Source organism: Solanum tuberosum, unplaced genomic scaffold (assembly GCF_000226075.1).
Source record: "Solanum tuberosum cultivar DM 1-3 516 R44 unplaced genomic scaffold, SolTub_3.0 scf00114, whole genome shotgun sequence".
Taxonomy (NCBI): Eukaryota; Viridiplantae; Streptophyta; class Magnoliopsida; order Solanales; family Solanaceae; genus Solanum; species Solanum tuberosum.
Genome location: NW_006239038.1, coordinates 625871 through 647096, shown reverse-complemented (window position 1 = coordinate 647096; position 21226 = coordinate 625871). Strand labels below are relative to the sequence as shown.

Sequence of the window (21226 nt, the reverse complement as noted above, 5' to 3'; positions counted from 1 at the left end):
TATTAAGAGAGTGTTTGAATTGACTTTTAACTTATGACTTATAAGTCAAAAGTTAGAAATTTTAACTTACGACTTTTGATTAATTTTTGGTTTTTTGGCTTAATTTTTTTTTTATATTCAAACACTACAAAACTACTTAAATGCTATTTTGATTTTAAAAGCACAATTCAAACAAGTTATAAATCTTGTAGTTTTAAATTTAAGATATGTAAAATATATCCAAATATTCTCTAATTTGTTGTCTTTAATATATCATGTGAAAATTTAAACACATATAAAAGTTGTCAACAAATGAAAAAAGATCATTTTTTTTAAACATAGGACAAATAAATTAAAACGGAATAAATAAGATATTTATTATTGCTTATAGTAGTAATGTGTGACTATGATAATGTCACTGTCCTTGCACTCATAGTGGTCAACCCCAATAGTCAAGATTGAAGACTACTTTCTCTTAGTTCAGAAAAACACATACTAACACACACAAAAAACACACACTCTAGAACTGAAAAATGGAACCTTCAAATCCAAAGAACAGAAAAAACATATTGTTAATTGTATTTGTGTTCCTCAGTTGTTGGAGTAATGTTTTTTCAAGAACTCAAGAAGATGACAGAGTAATAAAGCTGCCAGGGCAACCCAATAGCCCACAAGTTTCACAATTTTCTGGTTACATTACAGTCAATAAAACTCATGGAAGGGCTCTTTTTTACTGGTTTTTTCAATCTCAGTTTGATTCTTCCAAGAAACCCCTTCTCCTTTGGCTTAATGGTGGTAATTTCTCATATTTTTTGTCATAAATAGTGAACCCCATTTTCTTATTTTTCTTGTTTTATATGAAAGATTGGAACTTTAGCTATTTTTCTTGTTTCATATGAAAGATTGGAGATTTATGTTCTGTTGTTTTTGTTCTCTATGACTTGTGGCTCTAACTATAATTCTTGTTTCCCCTTATGATTTTCTTTATCTTTGTCATAAAGAGTGAACCCCATTTTCTTATTTTTCTTGTTTCATATGAAAGATTGGAGCTTTAACTATTTAGTTCTGTTCTTTTTGTACTTTTTTGTATGTTGTAGTACTTGGGAGTTGGGACTTGTGGCTCTATGGCTCTATAACCATAATTCTTGTTTTCCCTTGTATCTTATGGACTATGTTGCTTGGACTCTTCAAAAATGTCAGTTGGTGCATGTCGGATTCTCAAAAAGTAGTGTTTTCTGGAGAATTCAACATGGTCAGGATTAATATTTTTGGAAATTCCGAGCAACATAGCTTATGATAGCTGCGGGGGTGGGGGTGGGGAAAGAGTTTTGGCACATGACAAAAAGTGCCCTTGAACTAGTGGGGTTAAACATGTCATCATATTCCTATAAGAACATGTCATTAAGTGCAATAGGAAGTTCAACGTTGAAAATTTCCTAGATATAAAAAGGTGTAATTCTTTTAGGAACAAACTAAAAAAGAATGATTGAGTACTTAGTTAATTTCTTAGCATTCACTTGTGTGCTTTCTATACTAGGGCCTGGTTGCTCTTCAATTGGATACGGCGCTGCTGTGGAGTTGGGACCTCTACTAGTTCAAAACAATGGGGCTGGTCTTGACTTCAACGAGCATTCTTGGAATAACGGTCATATATCTTTTTCATTTATGCTCTATGTTGACCCTAAGTCGTTTACCAATTTATGATGAATCCTCACAACGTAGAACGTATTGACTCTATATTATGTTGTCGAGACGATAACCAAAAGTAGAAAATGATAATTTGTACATGTTTTAGCTTTGCAGGGCTTAGTAACTTTTTCATTAACCGAAGAAGTTATATCATACCTAATAGGGTGTGACTGTATTGTTCTTGTTGGACATTTTACTTGCAGAAGCCAATTTGTTGTTTTTGGAGTCACCAGTTGGGGTAGGATTCTCATACACCAATACGTCCTCCGATTTAACCAACTTAGATGACGCCTTTGCTGGTAATTACAACCCGAGAAATGCAAATACATTTTCCAAGAAGAGTTTGCATTGTGTGTATGGAGCTAACTTATGAACATAATTTGCTTCACACAGCTGAAGATACTTATAATTTCTTGGTGAATTGGCTGGAAAGGTTCCCCGAGTTCAAGAACCGAGAATTTTTCATATCAGGAGAGAGCTATGCAGGTGAGTAAACCTTCCCCTAACTTCCATTTTAACGATTAAGACTGTGTCCAATGTGTCTAACGTATGGTGCTATCTTTTGTGATCATAGGACACTATGTGCCCCAATTGGCAGAGCTCGTACACAATCGAAATAAAGATAGCAAAAAGTATCCTTACATTAATCTCAAAGGTTTCATCGTAAGTTTACCTTCATCTCCTATTGTTTCCGTACTTTTATCTTTGTTTGCATCCTGTAGCAAAGCACTGCAAAATTCACGGATAGTTGCAGAAATCGATTACTCACTTGCTCATTCTGATTTAAGCAGGAAAGAAAAAAAACAGAATATTAGCATTTCTTTACTGTTATCTTGAAGTTCCAGTGTCATATATTAATCGTATACGATGACTTGCAGGTTGGGAATCCTGAAACGAACGATTACTATGATTATAAAGGGATATTGGAATATGCTTGGAGCCATGCAATACTATACGATTCAGAGTATCAGAAAGCCAAACAAGTATGCGATTTCAAGGTCTCCAACTGGTCCAACGCCTGTTATGATGCCATGCAAGTGTTATGGGATAAATATAATGAAATTGACATCTACAACATTTATGGTCCCAAGTGTCTCGTGAACACTTCCTCTTCTTCAGCTAGTGATATCGTTAATACAAACGATGCTTCTCAAATCAAGGTGAGAATGATCTTGGGCTCCATCGCGTGCATATTAGCCTGCAGATGTAGAAACAATTTATAGTCCAAGACATGGGAGCTATTTTGAGCCTCTTCGAAGGCAACTATATGCTATGTTGCACGCACAAACTCTTCAAAAATGTCGTTGAGTGCATGTTGATCCTCCAACAATAGTGCATATTTGAAGGATCCAACATGGGCGCGACAATATTTTGAAGAGTTAAAAGAAATATAGATTATATGCATAATAGTATAATAATGTTTCCATTCACAGTTTGTATTTTCATCTAAACAATTTTTAATCGCGCACATTCTATTTCCTCAAAAGATTGTTACAATCTCCATGAATCAATTGGAAACTTGACAAATATGACTCGAAACTAAGTTTCATTTTGACAATATACTTTGTTGCAGGCACCTAATTATGGGTTCAGGAGGATGAAGCGAATTCCGGGGGGTTATGACCCCTGCTATACTGCATTCACCGAAAAGTATTTCAATAGATTAGATGTTCAAATTGCTCTTCACGCGAACACTGAAGGAAGTCAAACTAAAAAGAAATGGAAAAGTTGCAGGTGAGACTTCAAATTCATGTCATGGTTATATTTGCTCGAGCTCTGTGCAATCTTTTGTTTACTATTTTCAGTATGTACTTTCTAACTTGATTTCTATTATACACTTCAGTGATCCTGTGTTTCGTACATACAACTACAATGTATTCTCTATCTTGCCAGTATACGAAAGGCTCATCAAAGGGGGCCTGAAGATTTGGATTTTTAGGTATTTGTGGTTTTATCTCTGTTTCGATTTTGCTTTTAGCTTGTTCTTATCCTTCTTATAGTTGCATCCTAGAATGAGGTTGACAAACATGACTCGAAATTACTCGTGTTTTATAAAGGGCTCCTTCTCTTTACATAACATTCTTTACATATAATGGACGAAATACTACAAAATCTAATATGTTGGCGGAATCTACATTATTGAAGTACTCATTTTATATAAGCTGACATTCATGTGGCTCATTCTTTCTTTTTATTTTATCTCAAAAAGTGGCGATGTAGATGGACGAGTGCCATTAATTGGGACGAGAGACTGCGTTGAAGCTCTTAATCTGACTCTGAAATCCCCATGGCATTCTTGGTTTCTCAATAAGCAGGTTAGTTCTTCTTGTAATTTTCGACTTAGAAAAATCAAATTGCAACCAAATAGAAAACTATGCTTTAACATGAAAATGTTAACTCCATTTTTCGTCTCTCTCACAGTCCCTTACCCTCACTTCCCCCTTCGAGAACTAGAAAATTTAGTCGGACTTTATTAACGTATCAAGTTAACTTATCCTGCTTTTGAAGATAATCGTCTCAATGAAATCATTGTTCGATGAGTCAACAATGCTTTATAAGTAAACCAGTTAAACAAAGCAATGGAGAACAAAACATTTCTCTCTACTGTATTCTCTTTTCATTCTTGTTTTGTTTTGATTTACTTTAGCCGATGGTCTATCTGAAACAACCTCTCTACCCTTATTAGGTAGAGGTAAGTTTGCGTACACACCACCTCCCTAGACAAATATAACTAGCTAAGCATCGTTGATTGTTGGAACGCAACCTGAAAAATAAGATAGATTACATGTTACAACATACTAGAAGTGCAATGTTAGTATAGCATTATCACACTGTCAGTGTGTGTGTGTGTATAGTAACCGAGATCTACGTTGATGTATGTAAATGCAGGTAGCAGGACGGGTAGTAGAGTACGAAGGGCTGACATTTGTGACAGTAAGAGGAGCCGGTCATCTAGTACCTCTATACAAGCCAAGTGAAGGTCTAGCCCTCATCCATTCTTTCTTAACTGGTGAAGAACTTCCATCTCATAGATAAACGTCGATTGTATCCCATAATAAAATCTCTACGATAAACATATCGTCGATGATTCATGCATTATACTTACTTCTTGATTATACTACAAAAAGAATCAAGAGTTGAGAGACCATAAATAAGCAAGAAAATGTCAAATGCACTTGCAAAATTGTACCTTTTTGTACTCTATTTTAATGAATTTCAAGGTGGTTCTCTTCATTTCTTCAAGTGCCATTGAGTTAATTTATCATTTCGGTTTCCCATTTGGTGTTTGGTACCTGTATTGTGTCTCGACTAAATCTGGATTCGCGCCATAAAGGCTCGAACTTAAGGCAAAATGAATGAGTACTTACAACTCAACCATAACGTACCCTTCTTGTTCAATGTTAATTTGTTTTCTTGAACAATTTACTTCCTATTGAGATTTCACTTTCTTTTGAAACAATTATTCGATTCTTATTACACCTATTAGTAATTTAATTAACATATTCAGTGTAATTTTATAAGTGGAGTCTGAGGAGGTGGACGGTATGCAACTTTATCCCTACCTTGTGAAGGCAGATAAACTATTTCTGATACATCTTCGACTCAACTAAATATATCACGAAGCAAATACAATAACGAAGGAATCAGATCGAATGTTCTATAATGAAAGTTTGAAAGGTATGAGTGTTCTAAAATGATTAGATCACTAAAGTAGAAAAAAAAAACAATTTATGTCCATCTCTAAAATATTTTACAAGTTTCAATGAATAATTTAAATAAATAAAAGCAAATGATTCATATTTTTAACTATTATAAGACTTGGCCAATGTTCTTCAAGAATACTATTCATATGGAAGTCAAGATCAATTTTAGTAAATAAATAAAAAAACATCATCTTTATGATTATTTATTTAATTATTTGTTAGCTTATATTTCAATCAATAACAAGTGGATTATTTTTAAACATTATTATCTTTATTTGGAAAAATAATAATAATAATATGAAGCTCAGACTTAGCAAATCACTATCAAAATTCATCAGCCTTTGTAAGAAATTTATAAATCTTTTACATCATGGTCTTAAGATCGTTTATAAATAAACTAAAAAAAATATTAAACAAAAAAAAAATTCACTGTGCCACACGATTATTTCACGAAACCTTATTTTCAGTCCTGCCTCGTAAGTAAAGAGATGTCAAGATAACACGTGGTTTAAAATTTTGTAAGCTATTGCCAAGACGATAATCTAATGTTTTGTCTGTAAAGTTGAGAAACCTATGAATAAATATTAGACATGAATCTAACGTTATCCAAAAGAGTAATTCCTCGAGGGCTATACTTACGTAAATTTTAAAAATAGAAACAAAATCTAAATGATGACGGAAAATAAGTTATATATTTATGTATATTAAGCAAAGTGTTATATATCATCAGCCCAAAAAGGAAACTATACTATAAAAAAGCCTTTTAAGGCCCATATATTCTGAAACAAAATCAAGAATTAACCATTTTTTAGAAATCGGTAGCCATTTTTCCTTCATTTTTTTCTTCAATTTCACAAATTATCCATGTTTTTCTTCAATTTTCAAGCTAATTCAACAACCCCATCTTCATCAAATTGCAAAAAGATCTCAAAAATGTGAAAAAGGGTGAGTCTTTCCTCCATTTCTGTAAAAAAAATCTCATTTTTTGACCCCCAAAACAAATTTGAGATGAATTCACCATATGGGGTTTTCCCAGATGAGGTAATTCTTCAGATTCTTGCTAGATTGCCTGTTAAATCAGTTTTTAAGACAAAAGTTGTGTGTAAAGTTTGGTATAAATTGATATCTGATAAATATTTCACAAATCTTTATAATGAACTGTCAGTTAAGAATCCTATGGTGCTTGTTCAGGTTAGTGAACCTTCATCAGAATCAAGATCTAGTTTGATTTGTATTGATAATTTAAAAGGGGTTTCTGAATTTTCACTGGATTTTGTAAAAGACAGGGTTAAAGTTAGAGCTTGTTGTAATGGTTTGTTATGTTTGTCTAGTATACCTGATAAGGGTGTTTATTATGTTTGTAATCCATTGACTAGAGAATATAAATTGCTTCCTAGAAGTAGGGAAAGGCCTATTACAAGGTTTCATCCTGATGGTGAAGCTAGTCTTGTTGGTTTGGGTTGTGATTTGATGAAACAAAAGTATAATGTGGTTTTAGCTGGTTATCATAGGTCGTTTGGTCATCGTCCTGAGAGGACGTTTATATGTATGGTTTATGATTCAGAGTTGAACAAATGGAGGAAGTTTGTGTCGTTGCAGGATGATCAGTTCACGCATATGAATAAGAATCAAGTTGTGTTTATTAATGGTGGATTGCATTGGTTGACGGATAGTTGTTCGTGTATGCTTGTTCTTGATTTGGCTACTGATGTTTGGAGGAAAATTCAGTTGCCCCATGAAATTAGTTGTGGAGTTAGGAGTCGTGTTTATTTGTTGGAATTGGATGGGCGATTGTCTGTTATTCAGATATATGAGGCTTGGATGGTTATTTGGGTAATGGAGGATTACGAGAAGGAAGAATGGCGAATGGTTGACAAAGTTAGCCTTCGATGCATTAGAGGGATGGTACCGGGCATTTTCCCAATAAGTCAAAATGACAACTATGTTTACCTTGCTACACATAAGCAGGTTTTGGTATATCAACGAAACAGCCGTGTGTGGAAGGAGATGTTCTCAGTAAAGGACAGCTCAACCTTGCCTTTATGGTTTTCAGCACATGCCTTTAGAAGCACTCTCTTTTCATGCCATTGATCCGAGGGTCGTGTACATCTTTCTATTCAACTTGTGTACATAATGCTATCGTTAGTCTTAATTCCTATCTCTTATAGTGGTCATCATCTTCGTTGTTTGTCATTTTGTGCATGCTGTGTGGAACCTCAAAGATGGTTTTGGCTAGGATATTGTCAGTTATATGTTCACTTATCGGGGAGCATGGCAAATGGCTGACAAAGTAAGTCTTCAATGCATTAGAGGGGTGGCACCGGGCATCTTCCAAATGGGTCAAAATGACAACTTTGTTTACCTTGTACATAAGAAGGTTTTAGTATCAAATAAACAGCCGAGTATGGAAGGTGATGTACTCTGTGAAGGACAGCTAAACCTTGCGTTTATGGTTCGTAGCACACGCCTTTACAAGCACTCTCTTTTCCTGCTATTGATCGGAGGCTCACATACATCTTTCTATTCAACTGTTATACATAATGCTATCATTAGTCTCAACTCCTGTCACCTTGAGAGGTCATTGTCTTGATATTCTGCCATACTGTATATGTCGTGTGGAACCTCAAAGGTGGTTTTGGCTGGGATGCAATCAGTTATATGCTGACTTATTGGGGAGAAAGGCAAATGACGAGCAAAGTGAGTCTTCGATGCATTAGAGAGATGGCACCGAGCATTTCCCAGTAAGTCAAATTGACAGCTATTGTTACTTAGCTACACATAAGCAGATTTTGATTTCGATTTTGATTTATCAAAGAAACAGCCGAGTATGGAAGGCGATGTACTCTGTAAAGGACAGCTCAACCTTGCCTTTATGGTTCGTAGCACCACGCCTTTACAAGCACTCTCTTTTCCTGCCATTGATCCGAGGCTCGTGTACATCTTTCTATTCAACTGTTGCACATAACACTATCACTAGTCGAACTCTCGTCTCTTTGAGCAGCCATTGTATTGATCTTTTGTCATACTGTGTATATCTTGTGGAACCTCAGTTCATCATAGGTTGTTGGTTTTGACTTGAATTAATCCAATTCATATGTTTGAGATATTCTTTCAGTATAGTTTGAAAGTGGTTAAAGTTATTGTATTGTATTGTTTTGAAGTCCTCTGTTCCTTATAATTTGACTCACCATCACTTCTTGTTCTCTGCCTCCACGAGTTAGTGGTAAAGTCTGTGTATATTCTATCTTTTCAAAACCTCATTTACGAGATTTCATTGACTATGTTGTTGTTATATTAAGTGTACAATGATAGAGTTTTAGTTTAGGGATAATTTTGTACTACCAAAAATTGAAAATAATGTCTAAATATTAATTGAAGCAATTAGTTTTAAAAAAAAAATAGCAGCATGGTAAACAAATTTGTGGACAAACAAAGTTGGCCAGTCATATTCCCTAAAAGAATTATGGATAACATAGAAAATTCTAAAATTTTATTTCGTGACCTCTAAACGCTAAAAAAAGTGACATGATTCTAGATATTGTTCACTTGGTCATTACAAATGATTTCATATAATTTGGAGTGAAACAAAGTCTGCCAGTAATATTTCAAAATATTCATTGACTAATATACACGAAGAATTGAGAAAATCTTACGTTAAACGGAGTCTTCAATTTAATTCAGAAAAATCAAACATATATTAACACATGAAAAATATTAGTCGCCACTAAAAGTCTGCCGTTAAAAGTAAGTATTAGTGACAACTTAAGTCTCCACAAAAACACATATATTCGCCGCTAAAAGTATATATTCAATACTAATCGATTTCCCACCAAGCAAATTCATGAAAGTGTAATAACTCACAAATCATACATGTAAACCGCAATAAACAAATTCGGTACATCGATCTTTGATCTACCTTATGAAATACCACTTATTATACCAACTTAATTAATCATGATTATAAAATAATTTACCAATCGTTCAATTTTATGTTACCTTAATTATATCCTCTTAAAATAAAATGTATATCAAAAGGCTATTATATACTCCTTTATGCATGCATGCTTATTTACTAAAAAAAAATTGAAAACCAAACACAAATAGTTAATAACATAATAGAGTTTGTGTTCGTGTTTCTTTGAGTACGAAATCGTTTTTGTTAAGGAGTATTTTACCCAAATGTGGGACTTTCGACTTTTGTTAGGGAGCACTTTGCCCCCAATATAAAACTTGTGGGCGTGAATCCGGATTTAGTCGGCTCCAAACCAAAAAAAAAAACTACGTAAACCAAACAAGTCGTTATTACCCGTCATTATAGTTGGTTAGTTCCTGAATAGTTGGAGATCTTTTCATTGTAACTTTCTAGATTCTTGAGAATCCCTTTGGAATTCTCAGGATTCTCTTTGATTCTTCAATTTGTGCATGGAATTTGATAATTTTGAAACCCAATTCATTATTGATCTTATTGGAGCTGTTAATCATCCTTTATCATGCCGACCCACAACACAAATTGGGTTGGCAAACTCTAATATTACCCAATTTAGGGATTTCAATCAAAACCCACAAATATTTCTGGGCTTTCCACCAAACCCAGATGTGATTTTGAGGATGGAAATCGAAAGATCAATGTCCCTGCTTCAGGTAGTAGTAGTAGTAATATGTATTTTTTATGTGAATATTTGGGTCTCTTTCTTTTTTTTTCAATTTGGGGGAAAATTACGAGGTGGAGAATCGAATCCTGACCAATAAGGTGAAAGTTTAGGTAGTCGAGTTAGTGAGATTCTATTGTTTGGGGCTGTTCTTTTTTAAAAAAAAAAAATGGGGTAGGGAAAGGGGGAATTACGAGGTGGGAATCAAATCCTGACCAACAAGGTGAAAGTTCGGGTAGTCGAGCTAGTGAGATTCTATTGTTTGGGGCTGTTCATTTTTAAAAAAAAATTGGGGTAGGGGAAGGGGGAATTACGAGGTGGGGAATCGAATTCTAACCAATAAGGTGAAAGTTCGAGTAGTTAATTTGTGTTGTTTAATGATTAATGTGGTGTTAATTGTATTTTGAAGGTGATGGTAAATGAGGGTTTAGTGCCTTGTGGAGAAGAGGAAATGAAGAGGAGAAATGCTATTGACAAGCTCAAAAAGGTTCCTTTTTTAAAGCATAATTTCGATTTATATGTATTTGATATACATTTTTTGCTCTTTTGTATGAATGGAATGTCTGTTTTACGGAAAATTACATTGTTTATAGATGGTTGAACCCCCCTTTTGGTTCGTTGTGTGTTTACTTCTTCGTACATTGAACCCCTTAGTGAAAATTCTGGCTCTGCAACTGCTAACATGCTAACAAGTTATAGTTCTTAATTGATTATGTAATTTGGTTCAATGTGAAGTAAACAACTCGGAAAAATGAGAATTGCCAGTTACTTGTCAATCTTTATGTTTTATGTCGGGGCCAGTTTCCCTTACGTTAATTATATGATTTCATTTGAGATTCCAGTGAGCTACGAAAGCTTTTCAATCACATTATTTATTCGTTATTATTTTGCAGATAGTAGTGGAATGGGTTAAAACGGTGACTTACCAACGAGGTCTTCCAAAAAAGTACCTTAAGTTTGCCTCTGGGACAATATTGACATATGGATCGTATGGTCTAGGAGTAAGTCTAATTTCATAAGCTCTCCTTTGGTTTTCCCTTTTTTTTTTTTTTTTTGTTTCGACAATTTGTTGCAGCATAAGAGCTGTTCCGCTTGTTTCTGCAGGTTTATAATTCAGAGTCAGATATTGATGCTTTGTGTGTTGGTCCTTACTTTGCCACTATAGCTGTGAGTTTTGTTTCCGCTTTTAGCTTCTTTAATTCTAAAATGAGGTTGTGCAATGCCTATAATGCTACCTGTCATGTGTATCTCGTTGTGCCTCGTGTAGGAAGACTTTTTCATCATTCTGCATAACATGCTTGCAAGTAGTCCCGAAGTATCAGAAATCCACTGTGTCAAGGATGCAAAAGTTCCTCTCATGCGATTCAAATTTGATGGGATATCCATTGATCTTCCCTATGCACGACTCAAAGTAATATCTATCCCCGAGGTGAGTTATTTTGACTATAGTTCAAGTGAAAGAGACCTCGTTAACCAAAACTGCTAAATTTCTTCCTTTACAGATACTATACGATTACTGTATCTAATTGATTTTCTCTTTACATCTAGAATGTGGACGTATTTAATCCATTCTTCCTTAAGAATATTGACGACACAAGCTGGAAAAGTTTGTCTGGTGTGCGTGCCAATAGGAGCATTCTTCATCTTGTGCCAAACATAGAGGCAAGTAATGATGTCAATTTGTATTACTCCTTCCGTTTCAATTTGTTTGTCTGGTTTTGACTTGACACTGAGTTTAAGAAAGTCTAAAAAAGGAAAGAGAAAAAGGAAAGTAAGACAACCAAATTCAAACAGAGGAAGTAGTTGATAAAAATAGCATGGTTTGGCGTAGCATGCTTGACGGGGATCCCTTAGTTTTGACTTAGTGTGAGAGTTTCCGTGTATTACATTCTTGGTTAATTTGCTACAGGTATTCCAAGCAGTGCTGCGTTGCATCAAATTATGGGCTAAAAGACGTGGAGTTTATGCAAATGTAAGAGATTCATGGACTCGCTCTCCTCCTTCTATATTCCATGCTATCATTTTCTTTTCTTGCCTCGAATCAAATCTAATCATGCGATAACCTTCAGTTACTTGGATTCTTCGGAGGAATTCACTTGGCCGTGCTTTCAGCATTTATTTGCCAAAGGCATCCAAGTGCCAGCTTAAGCGCACTCATTTTACTTCTGTTCAAGACATTTACCTTGTGGCCTTGGCCAACTCCCGTAATTCTGCAAGACCAAATAACTAGGCCATTCACCCCGACTCATGATAAGGTTTCGTGGATGCCAATCCAGTTACCATGTAGCCCGTATGAATTTTGTCATTCCAACATTACCCGAAGCACATTCTATAAAATCAGGACAGAGTTCCTAAGAGGACATATGCTGACTAAGGTATATGATGATTTCGAATATATCCTGTCATTTCCTTAGTCCTCTTTAGTGGTTATTTTTTTCCGTATCGCTCACTGTATGTAGTTTACTTGCAGGATATGTTAAGCCCAGATTTTGATTGGAATATCCTTTTTGAGCCTTTTCCTTATGCAAGAAAATATGGACTATTCGTTAAAATTTTCCTTTCCGCTTGTGACAAAGATGAGCTAGGAGACTGGGTAGGTTGGGTCAAGTCACGTTTTCGCTGCTTACTGGTCAAGGTATGTCCCTGCTGCAGACCTGTTTTCTCTGTTTTAGTAAAGGTATCATCAGTAGTTTAGCTTATTGCATTGGCATATTGTCTGGTACGGTTTACTGGACCAAGTAGGTACTAAAATCTTATATACCAGTGAGAGTCGGAGACAAACTTGTTCCTGTATACGACATTTCAGTCATGTTTGTTCTGTGTTCTTGTCTACGAGAAGTAGCATTGTATTTTTAGTTCTTTCGTAACTAGATTTTCTTTCATTCCGAGCAGCTGGAGGAGTTATTGGGTTTTTGTGACCCGAATCCAACTGAATATGCTGACACAGATGCATCAGAGCCTAATGTCATCTTTTACTGGGGATTACCAACTGGTAGAGCTGATCTAATAAACGCTGAACTCGTGGAAGAATACTTTCTGAAGAGCATCGATCATGGATTGAATCAAGTCTCAACTGGAACGATGAAGTTATCGATTGTGAAAGCATATCAGTTGCCTAAAAAAGCTGATCAGCTTACTGCTCTCGAACGAAAGAACTCTAAGACATGCTGGAGGGTTGTTGATGGCAATCGAAAAAACACTGTTCCACAGCCTAAGTATAAACCTCATTGTGCTGAATCTGCTGGTGATTACTTGCCTACAAACGAAAATCCAGAGTTCCCTAGTGCTGGGGGATAGGCTGTTGTGCTACTCGGAGATATTAGAGCGGGATCCACCATTTGGGAAATACTGAGTCGAAGCAATAACAAGAATATTTCTAGTAAATACAGAGTTGACACTTGAACATATTTGTTGATCACACACATATAGAGAACATGAAGAAACTTTGTACATTTGCATTGTATTGTATTAATTTTGTAACTTTTGATCCTCACAAGTACTTTTTTTTTTTTTGCTATTGAATTAATTAATGGAAGAAAATGTAAAGAAAGATTGAATATTGATGTAATGAAAAGGGGAGTATTATTCTTCTTATCCTTGTTTGATTTATTTTTTAAAAAAAATAGTTCCTTTATTATTTATTTACTATTTTCTGATTTTTAGCAATATTGGTTCATTAATTCTTGTATTAATTGATGGTTGTTTGGTACGAAGGAAGATATTTGTTTAGAAAATAAATCATTTTCTGGCTACCAAATACCGAAAAATCATTAAAAGGGGGGAAATGCCTTTTTTTTCTTTTTTTTCAGAAAAATATTTTTCAAAAAATATTTTCCTTTCATACTCGACACGCCTCTCTTTCTTCTAGTACCTTGTAGTTTTTCTTTTCTTTTCTTTTTATTGAAAATGGTTAAATTGAAAGACAAAATGAATACGTGAGTTGTGATGGGATAGTTGTGATTCATTCGTGTTTAATTAAAGACGTAACTAGACAAATGTTCTACACCAAAATGTAAGTGTCATTTCATGAATATAAAGGGAGTTATAACCAATGGGTTGTGGTGCGCTTCACCCTTAACCAGAGGTCTCGGGTTCGAGTCCTGACTATGGAGAAAATCCTATTGGGAGTGCCAATGGGCCCTGCATTGCGCGATTCAGATTTAGTTGAAGCTCCAATATAGGCTCCAGACACCGAGTGGAAAACAAAAAAAAAGAACGGAGTTATAGTATATAGTCAAAAAGTCTATGGCTTAATGTATATGATAGAGACATATATTTATGCCAAGAAGTGGCAATTTGACACCACTTTGAGAAGATGTTATTTTTAGTTGTTTAGATTATGATATCTTTGATTTGAATTAAACAAGTTGTGCAACTAGCTAAAATATTTTATTGAGGGTGCTATGTTTTATAATAATCACGTTAAATAAAGATAACTAATCAGAGATTTTAGGTTCGAGTCTTGAGAATAGAAAAAAAAAGAACTTTCCGCACTACTTAAGTGAATTCAAATCAATAAGATTAGTATATTTTGGACACGAAGAAAATAATTGTTGGACAACATCAACCGTCAAAAGTGAATTACTTAGATTTATAGTAAAAGAGTCTAGAGATCTCGAGTTCAAGATTTGGATATGGAATAATCTTTATTACGAATCATTTTATCTCCTATATGAAATTTTTTCAGTGCGAATCTAGATTTTGTCAGGCTGGATGTCAGACATCGAGTGAGAAACAAAAGTCCAACATCATTGATCGTCAAAAGTGATTTACTTTTATAGGTAAAAGAGTCTAAAAATTTCGAGTTTAAGCTTTGGGCATAAAACCAACTTTGTTACAGAGCACTTAGGATTTCTCGATGTAAATATGAATTGAGTCAGATCCCAATATGAATATCGAGCCAAGTAATTTGAAAAGATGCCATTTTCATTTTTGGACTATACAAGTCGTTAGATGATATAATTATTTTACCTAAAGTAAACAAGTTGCACCCACTAAGTAAGATCTTTTTCATTAAGGCAATTTGTTTACAATCACTAATAATTAAGGCACTATTAAAAATTAAATGTCATTATTAATTGTGATTAATTTAATTAACCCTTCGACAAACTTCAATCAACTCTTGTTAATATTTACTTTTCTCAAAGGACTCTTCTAAATGTCGTCATCTACATCAAAATATCTAGTAATTTTTTAATATCTGTTTTGGTAACTAGTCTTTTTAATTATTTTCTTAAAATTTACCATCGATGTCTGATATTTATTTGAGCCCGACTAATTTAGATAACTAACCTTTACAGCATGTCAACTATCTAGCAAATTTTATATATTTTAGATATGCTTTGCTATTTCCAAACATTACCAATATTATATTCAATATCGTACCAATTTTTAAATTTAATTAATTCTATTGGTTGAGTGATTAATGTAATTAGTTAAATTAGTGGAGTTAGTGAAAATAAAATACAGTAATTATTAGAGAGGATAATAAAAGATAAAAAAAAATCAAAACATACCCTCTTTTATCTTTAATAATTCTAAAATATGTGATTATTCATTAAGGATATACATTTCTAGGCGAAAAGTGCTTAGTCAACTATCCCAAGAATTAAAATCAGAATTGATTAAAAACCAAGAGACCATATTAACCCTACTTTTAATTTACTATGGGAAAAAGGACAAATATACCCCCGAATTATAGTAAATTGTATGCAGATACCCTCCGTCATACTTTTTGGACATTCGTGCCCATGCCGTCCAAAAACTAGAGCATACACGTGTCATAATCTTATCCACCGATCCGACATTTATTAAATATCGCATCGATGGATAAGATTGAGCCACGTCTCCCTATTTAGTCTTCCGTTAGAGTGAAGTGCATATATGCTCTAGTTTTTAGATGGCAGAGGCACGAATGTCCCAAAAGTATGATGAAGGGTATCTGCATACTATTTACGATAGTTCGAGGGTATATTTGTCCTTTTTCCCATTTATTATTATATATATATATATTGTGGTTATTCAAAATAGAGAAAAATGAAGGGAAAAAATATGAGGGAATTACAATATTTGGTGACAAAAAAACAGGCGGTGGTTTGTTTATTAATGATTTGATTAGGAACGTAATTAATTAAAACAATTAATTGACGGTCCAAAAGCTTTTGTTAGTTGTCACGACAAGTAGCTAACGTCGCATTTGGGAAATCAACTAACGCTAAACAAATAACGTTTATATGTGACGTCCATGACAGAGGACGGGTCCAGAGAAGAACTGACAGACTTCTAGGTTGACAAGTTTCTAAAGAAGCGGTAATGAATTCCATGTCGAATAGGGAGAGAAAAGTAAAGAATATTATAAAAGATAACACAAGTTTACATCGTACACATACTTTTGGACTCAATAATACGAAAATCAATAACAATAAGGCACGTTAGACCAAAACGAATAATACGTACTATGAACTTTGGTTACCAAATATGGTTATGTATCACTTTCTTTTTTTATGAAATTAGTAAAACTAATTTAACTCATTATATATGTTAGCCCAATAAAGAGTTTTTGCGTATTTTATTATATTTTATTTTTCATTATTTAAACTATTAATTTAATTTAGTATGCTTAGTTTTATCATGATTAAGTGATAAAATAAGATGATAATATGTACTAAAGTAATTAAGATTTAATAATAATAATATTTATAAAAATATCTATGATACAATTATTGATTTAATATAAACATTTGCAAAATACCCAAAAGAGGAGAATTTCAAAATGATTTGATTTAAATTGAGTACAAAAAAACGTTTATTTCAAAGTGTGTATACTGTATAATGAGGACCAAGAAGCAAAAACCAATGTTTTCATGTAGTATTGACTTATTGTCTATTAAGCAATATTTTCATACTAAAAATAAAAATAGAATTCCTCAATTTGATCCAACTTGACATAGTTGTGCAATCAATTATCATTAAAATAAAAAATAAAAAATCAACAGAGTCAAAATCTAAAAGTTGATGGATTCATGATTTTTGTCATCTATAGTTACTGATATTTAAATTAATTATATATATATATATATATATATATATATATAGAAAACTAAAAACTAGCTTCGTCCATGTAATGAGATTGAGTTGTAGGGAGTATCAAATTGATTTTTGGGTATTGTTTTTGTTGATTTGATGTTTGATTTCTACATTTTACTGATCTGATTAATTAAAATTCGAACCAAATAAACTAATAAGTACTAAAGTGTAAAACACATTCTCTACTTAGAAATTTCTCGTTTCCAAACTTTGAATTCAAATCTTTAATTAAGAATAGAGAAAATCTAAACATTTGACTTGCACCTTTTAATGGTGATTCATGAATCGTTATTGATTTTTGGATACTTTTTCAATTTTATCAATTTGGGATTAATTTATTGTGATTCGATTAATCTAAATATTTCTCTTGATATACCACTAAGGGGTTAAACTCTTTTCGGATAAAAAAATTTCATATTCTCAAAATTCTAACTCGAACCAAAATTAAGAATAGAGAGACCAAGTCATAACATAAGCTACTTAATAAAAGTTGTATACTACGTTAATTAAACCAACTTAGCCCTAAATACAGAGACGTGTAGGAATAAAACTCTTCATAGTGATACCAAATTGGGAATAAAATTTCAAGTAAGACAAAAATAAATAAATAAAATATAATCAATTGCTTAATCATGATTAAATTAAGGGAAAAAGGACAAATATACCTTGAACTATATTAAATGGTATGCGGATACCCTTCGTCATACTTTTGGGACATTGGTGCCCCTGACGTCCAAAAACTAGAGCATATATGCCCTTCACTCTAACGGAAGACTAAATAGGGACACGTGGCACAATCTTATCCGTCGATCTGATATTTAATAAATGTTGGGTCGGTGGGTAAGATTATGACACATGTATGTCCATTAGTATAAAGGGTATATATGCTCTAGTTTTTGGACGGCAGGGGCACCAATGTCCCAAAAGTATGACGAAGGGTATCCGCATACCATTTAATATAGTTCAAGGTATATTTGTCCTTTTTCCCTTAATTTAATCATGATTAAGCAATTGATTATATTTTATTTATTTATTTTTGTCTTACTTGAAATTTTATTCCCAATTTGGTATCACTATGAAGAGTTTTATTCCTACACGTCTCTGTATTTAGGGCTAAGTTGGTTTAATTAACGTAGTATACAACTTTTATTAAGTAGCTTATGTTATGACTTGGTCTCTCTATTCTTAATTTTGGTTCGAGTTAGAATTTTGAGAATATGAAATTTTTTTATCCGAAAAGAGTTTAACCCCTTAGTGGTATATCAAGAGAAATATTTAGATTAATCGAATCACAATAAATTAATCCCAAATTGATAAAATTGAAAAAGTATCCAAAAATCAATAACGATTCATGAATCACCATTAAAAGGTGCAAGTCAAATGTTTAGATTTTCAAAAACTAGCTTCGTCCATGTAATGAGATTGAGTTGTAGGGAGTATCAAATTGATTTTTGGGTATTGTTTTTGTTGATTTGATGTTTGATTTCTACATTTTACTGATCTGATTAATTAAAATTCGAACCAAATAAACTAATAAGTACTAAAGTGTAAAACACATTCTCTACTTAGAAATTTCTCGTTTCCAAACTTTGAATTCAAATCTTTAATTAAGAATAGAGAAAATCTAAACATTTGACTTGCACCTTTTAATGGTGATTCATGAATCGTTATTGATTTTTGGATACTTTTTCAATTTTATCAATTTGGGATTAATTTATTGTGATTCGATTAATCTAAATATTTCTCTTGATATACCACTAAGGGGTTAAACTCTTTTCGGATAAAAAAATTTCATATTCTCAAAATTCTAACTCGAACCAAAATTAAGAATAGAGAGACCAAGTCATAACATAAGCTACTTAATAAAAGTTGTATACTACGTTAATTAAACCAACTTAGCCCTAAATACAGAGACGTGTAGGAATAAAACTCTTCATAGTGATACCAAATTGGGAATAAAATTTCAAGTAAGACAAAAATAAATAAATAAAATATAATCAATTGCTTAATCATGATTAAATTAAGGGAAAAAGGACAAATATACCTTGAACTATATTAAATGGTATGCGGATACCCTTCGTCATACTTTTGGGACATTGGTGCCCCTGCCGTCCAAAAACTAGAGCATATATACCCTTTATACTAATGGACATACATGTGTCATAATCTTACCCACCGACCCAACATTTATTAAATATCAGATCGACGGATAAGATTGTGCCACGTGTCCCTATTTAGTCTTCCGTTAGAGTGAAGGGCATATATGCTCTAGTTTTTGGACGTCAGGGGCACCAATGTCCCAAAAGTATGACGGAGGATATCTGCATACTATTTACGATAGTTCAGGGGTATATTTGTCTTTTTTCCCTTAAATTAATATACACTCATATATTGCTTAATCGTATGATTAAATGCTTGATATATATTATAATTTTCATTTACCTCGTCTGGTGTAGGGGTGAGCTAGCTTGATATGGTATTAGAAATCTTGGATCAGTAATTTTGATTTTTCAAAAAATTATTCCATTATTATATCAATTAATTCAATATTTTTAAGTTTGATTTCGATATTTGGTGGTACAGTAAATTGATAGTCATACTTTGTTTATGATATCGACTTTAATTAAAAAAAACGTCTCAATTATATCATTCAAACACTTCGCTATAGAAATATTTAAAGAAAGTACAAGTAATTTCCTTCGTTATTCAATTACACAAAAAATAATCAATTAAGATAAAGTAGTCAAAGTTCCAATGTAATATTTTATATATTTTCTAGTATAATAATAATAATAATAATAATAACAACAACAACATACACTACATATTTTGGTATTCGTTATTTTGACTTAATACTGTACCTAATACCAAAAAAAAAAGTTTAACATACATATAAATGCCATAATACCAAAATTATGATATCAAATATTCAATTTTAATATAGTGATTCAGTATCTACCGTATCATAACCACCTCTAGTCTGATGTAAACACTTGGTACAATAAGTTTTTACCACACACTTTGAGTTCACACTTTTTGTTTTTGTTTTATCATTCAGTGTCTGGTATCTGTATTAGAGTCCAATTATTTTGAATTCGCACTACGTAGGACCCTATTAGGGGGAAAGTGCTTCCTACAAAAAAAAAAATTATACTCAATGCTTGAACTTAAAACTCTGATTAAAAAAGAAGCAGATCCATCTATTGCACTAGATCGTTTGATAGTTGAATCACACAATTGCTTTGGTCTCTTTCCTTCCCTATATATATGTCAAGACAATTGCTTTAGTTATAATCTAAACAAAATCAAACACCTTTAATAATATTCCATTAGCTTTTTCTTATATATATTCCTTCATCAACTTCTCATTTCTTCAATTCTCAAAAAAAAAAAGTTAAAAAAATGAGAAATTTATTCCCCATATTGATGCTAATCACCAATTTGGCACTCAACAACGATAACAACAACAACAACAATAATTATAATCTCATACACGCAACGTGTAGGGAGACCCCATATTACTCCCTATGTCTCACCACCCTACAATCCGATCCACGTAGTAACGAGGTTGAGGGTGATGATGCCATCACCACCCTAGGCCTCATCATGGTGGACGCGGTGAAATCAAAGTCTATAGAAATAATGGAAAAAATAAAAGAGCTAGAGAAATCGAACCCCGAGTGGCGGGCCCCACTTAGCCAGTGTTACGTGGCGTATAACGCCGTCCTACGAGCTGATGTAACGGTAGCCGTTGAAGCCTTAAAGAAGGGTGTCCCTAAATTTGCTGAAGATGGTATGGATGATGTTGTTGTTGAAGCACAAACTTGTGAGTATAGTTTTAATTATTATAATAAATTGGATTTTCCAATTTCTAATTTGAGTAGGGAAATAATTGAACTATCAAAAGTTGCTAAATCCATAATTAGAATGTTATTATGAAGGGTGAACAAAAAGTTAGGGGTCTAATTTGCCGTTCAATGCACGAAGCTCTCGTCATATATACGAGGTTTGAAGAAGGGTCATATTATAAGGGCCGGGTTATAATTTTCTAGTCATCTTCCTATACTAGTTTTTTTTTTTTTTTTTTTTTTTTTTTTTTATTTTATTTATTATATTTGA

At 33.1% G+C, this 21226-nt stretch overlaps 4 protein-coding genes across 4 annotated transcripts; all 4 read left to right on the top strand.

Annotated features, from left to right (window-relative positions):
• The first annotated feature begins 416 nt into the window (after positions 1-416).
• On the top strand, positions 417-4911 carry LOC102587500 (serine carboxypeptidase-like 33). Its single transcript, XM_006349786.2, has 10 exons — positions 417-774; positions 1517-1624; positions 1872-1967; positions 2062-2154; positions 2243-2331; positions 2547-2828; positions 3242-3402; positions 3512-3607; positions 3878-3983; positions 4558-4911. The coding sequence occupies exons 1-10, from the start codon at positions 513-515 to the stop codon at positions 4702-4704; spliced, it is 1440 nt and encodes a 479-aa protein (XP_006349848.1). The 5' UTR covers positions 417-512; the 3' UTR covers positions 4705-4911.
• Positions 4912-6168: 1257 nt separating this feature from the next.
• On the top strand, positions 6169-8508 carry LOC102587170 (F-box protein At5g49610). Its single transcript, XM_015309763.1, has 2 exons — positions 6169-7662; positions 7750-8508. Exon 1 carries the CDS (start codon positions 6381-6383, stop codon positions 7461-7463), a length of 1083 nt encoding a protein of 360 aa, XP_015165249.1. The 5' UTR covers positions 6169-6380; the 3' UTR covers positions 7464-7662; positions 7750-8508.
• A 1195-nt stretch (positions 8509-9703) lies between these two features.
• On the top strand, positions 9704-13588 carry LOC102598065 (nuclear poly(A) polymerase 3-like). The gene is made up of 10 exons (XM_006349895.2): positions 9704-10013; positions 10431-10508; positions 10915-11022; positions 11126-11188; positions 11289-11450; positions 11570-11683; positions 11931-11993; positions 12091-12396; positions 12492-12656; positions 12914-13588. Exons 1-10 carry the CDS (start codon positions 9795-9797, stop codon positions 13316-13318), a joined length of 1683 nt encoding a protein of 560 aa, XP_006349957.1. The 5' UTR covers positions 9704-9794; the 3' UTR covers positions 13319-13588.
• A 6794-nt stretch (positions 13589-20382) lies between these two features.
• LOC102586828 (cell wall / vacuolar inhibitor of fructosidase 1) lies at positions 20383-21194 on the top strand. The gene has a single exon (XM_006349784.2). The coding sequence runs from the start codon at positions 20510-20512 to the stop codon at positions 21044-21046; it is 537 nt and encodes a 178-aa protein (XP_006349846.1). The 5' UTR covers positions 20383-20509; the 3' UTR covers positions 21047-21194.
• Positions 21195-21226: the final 32 nt, after the last annotated feature.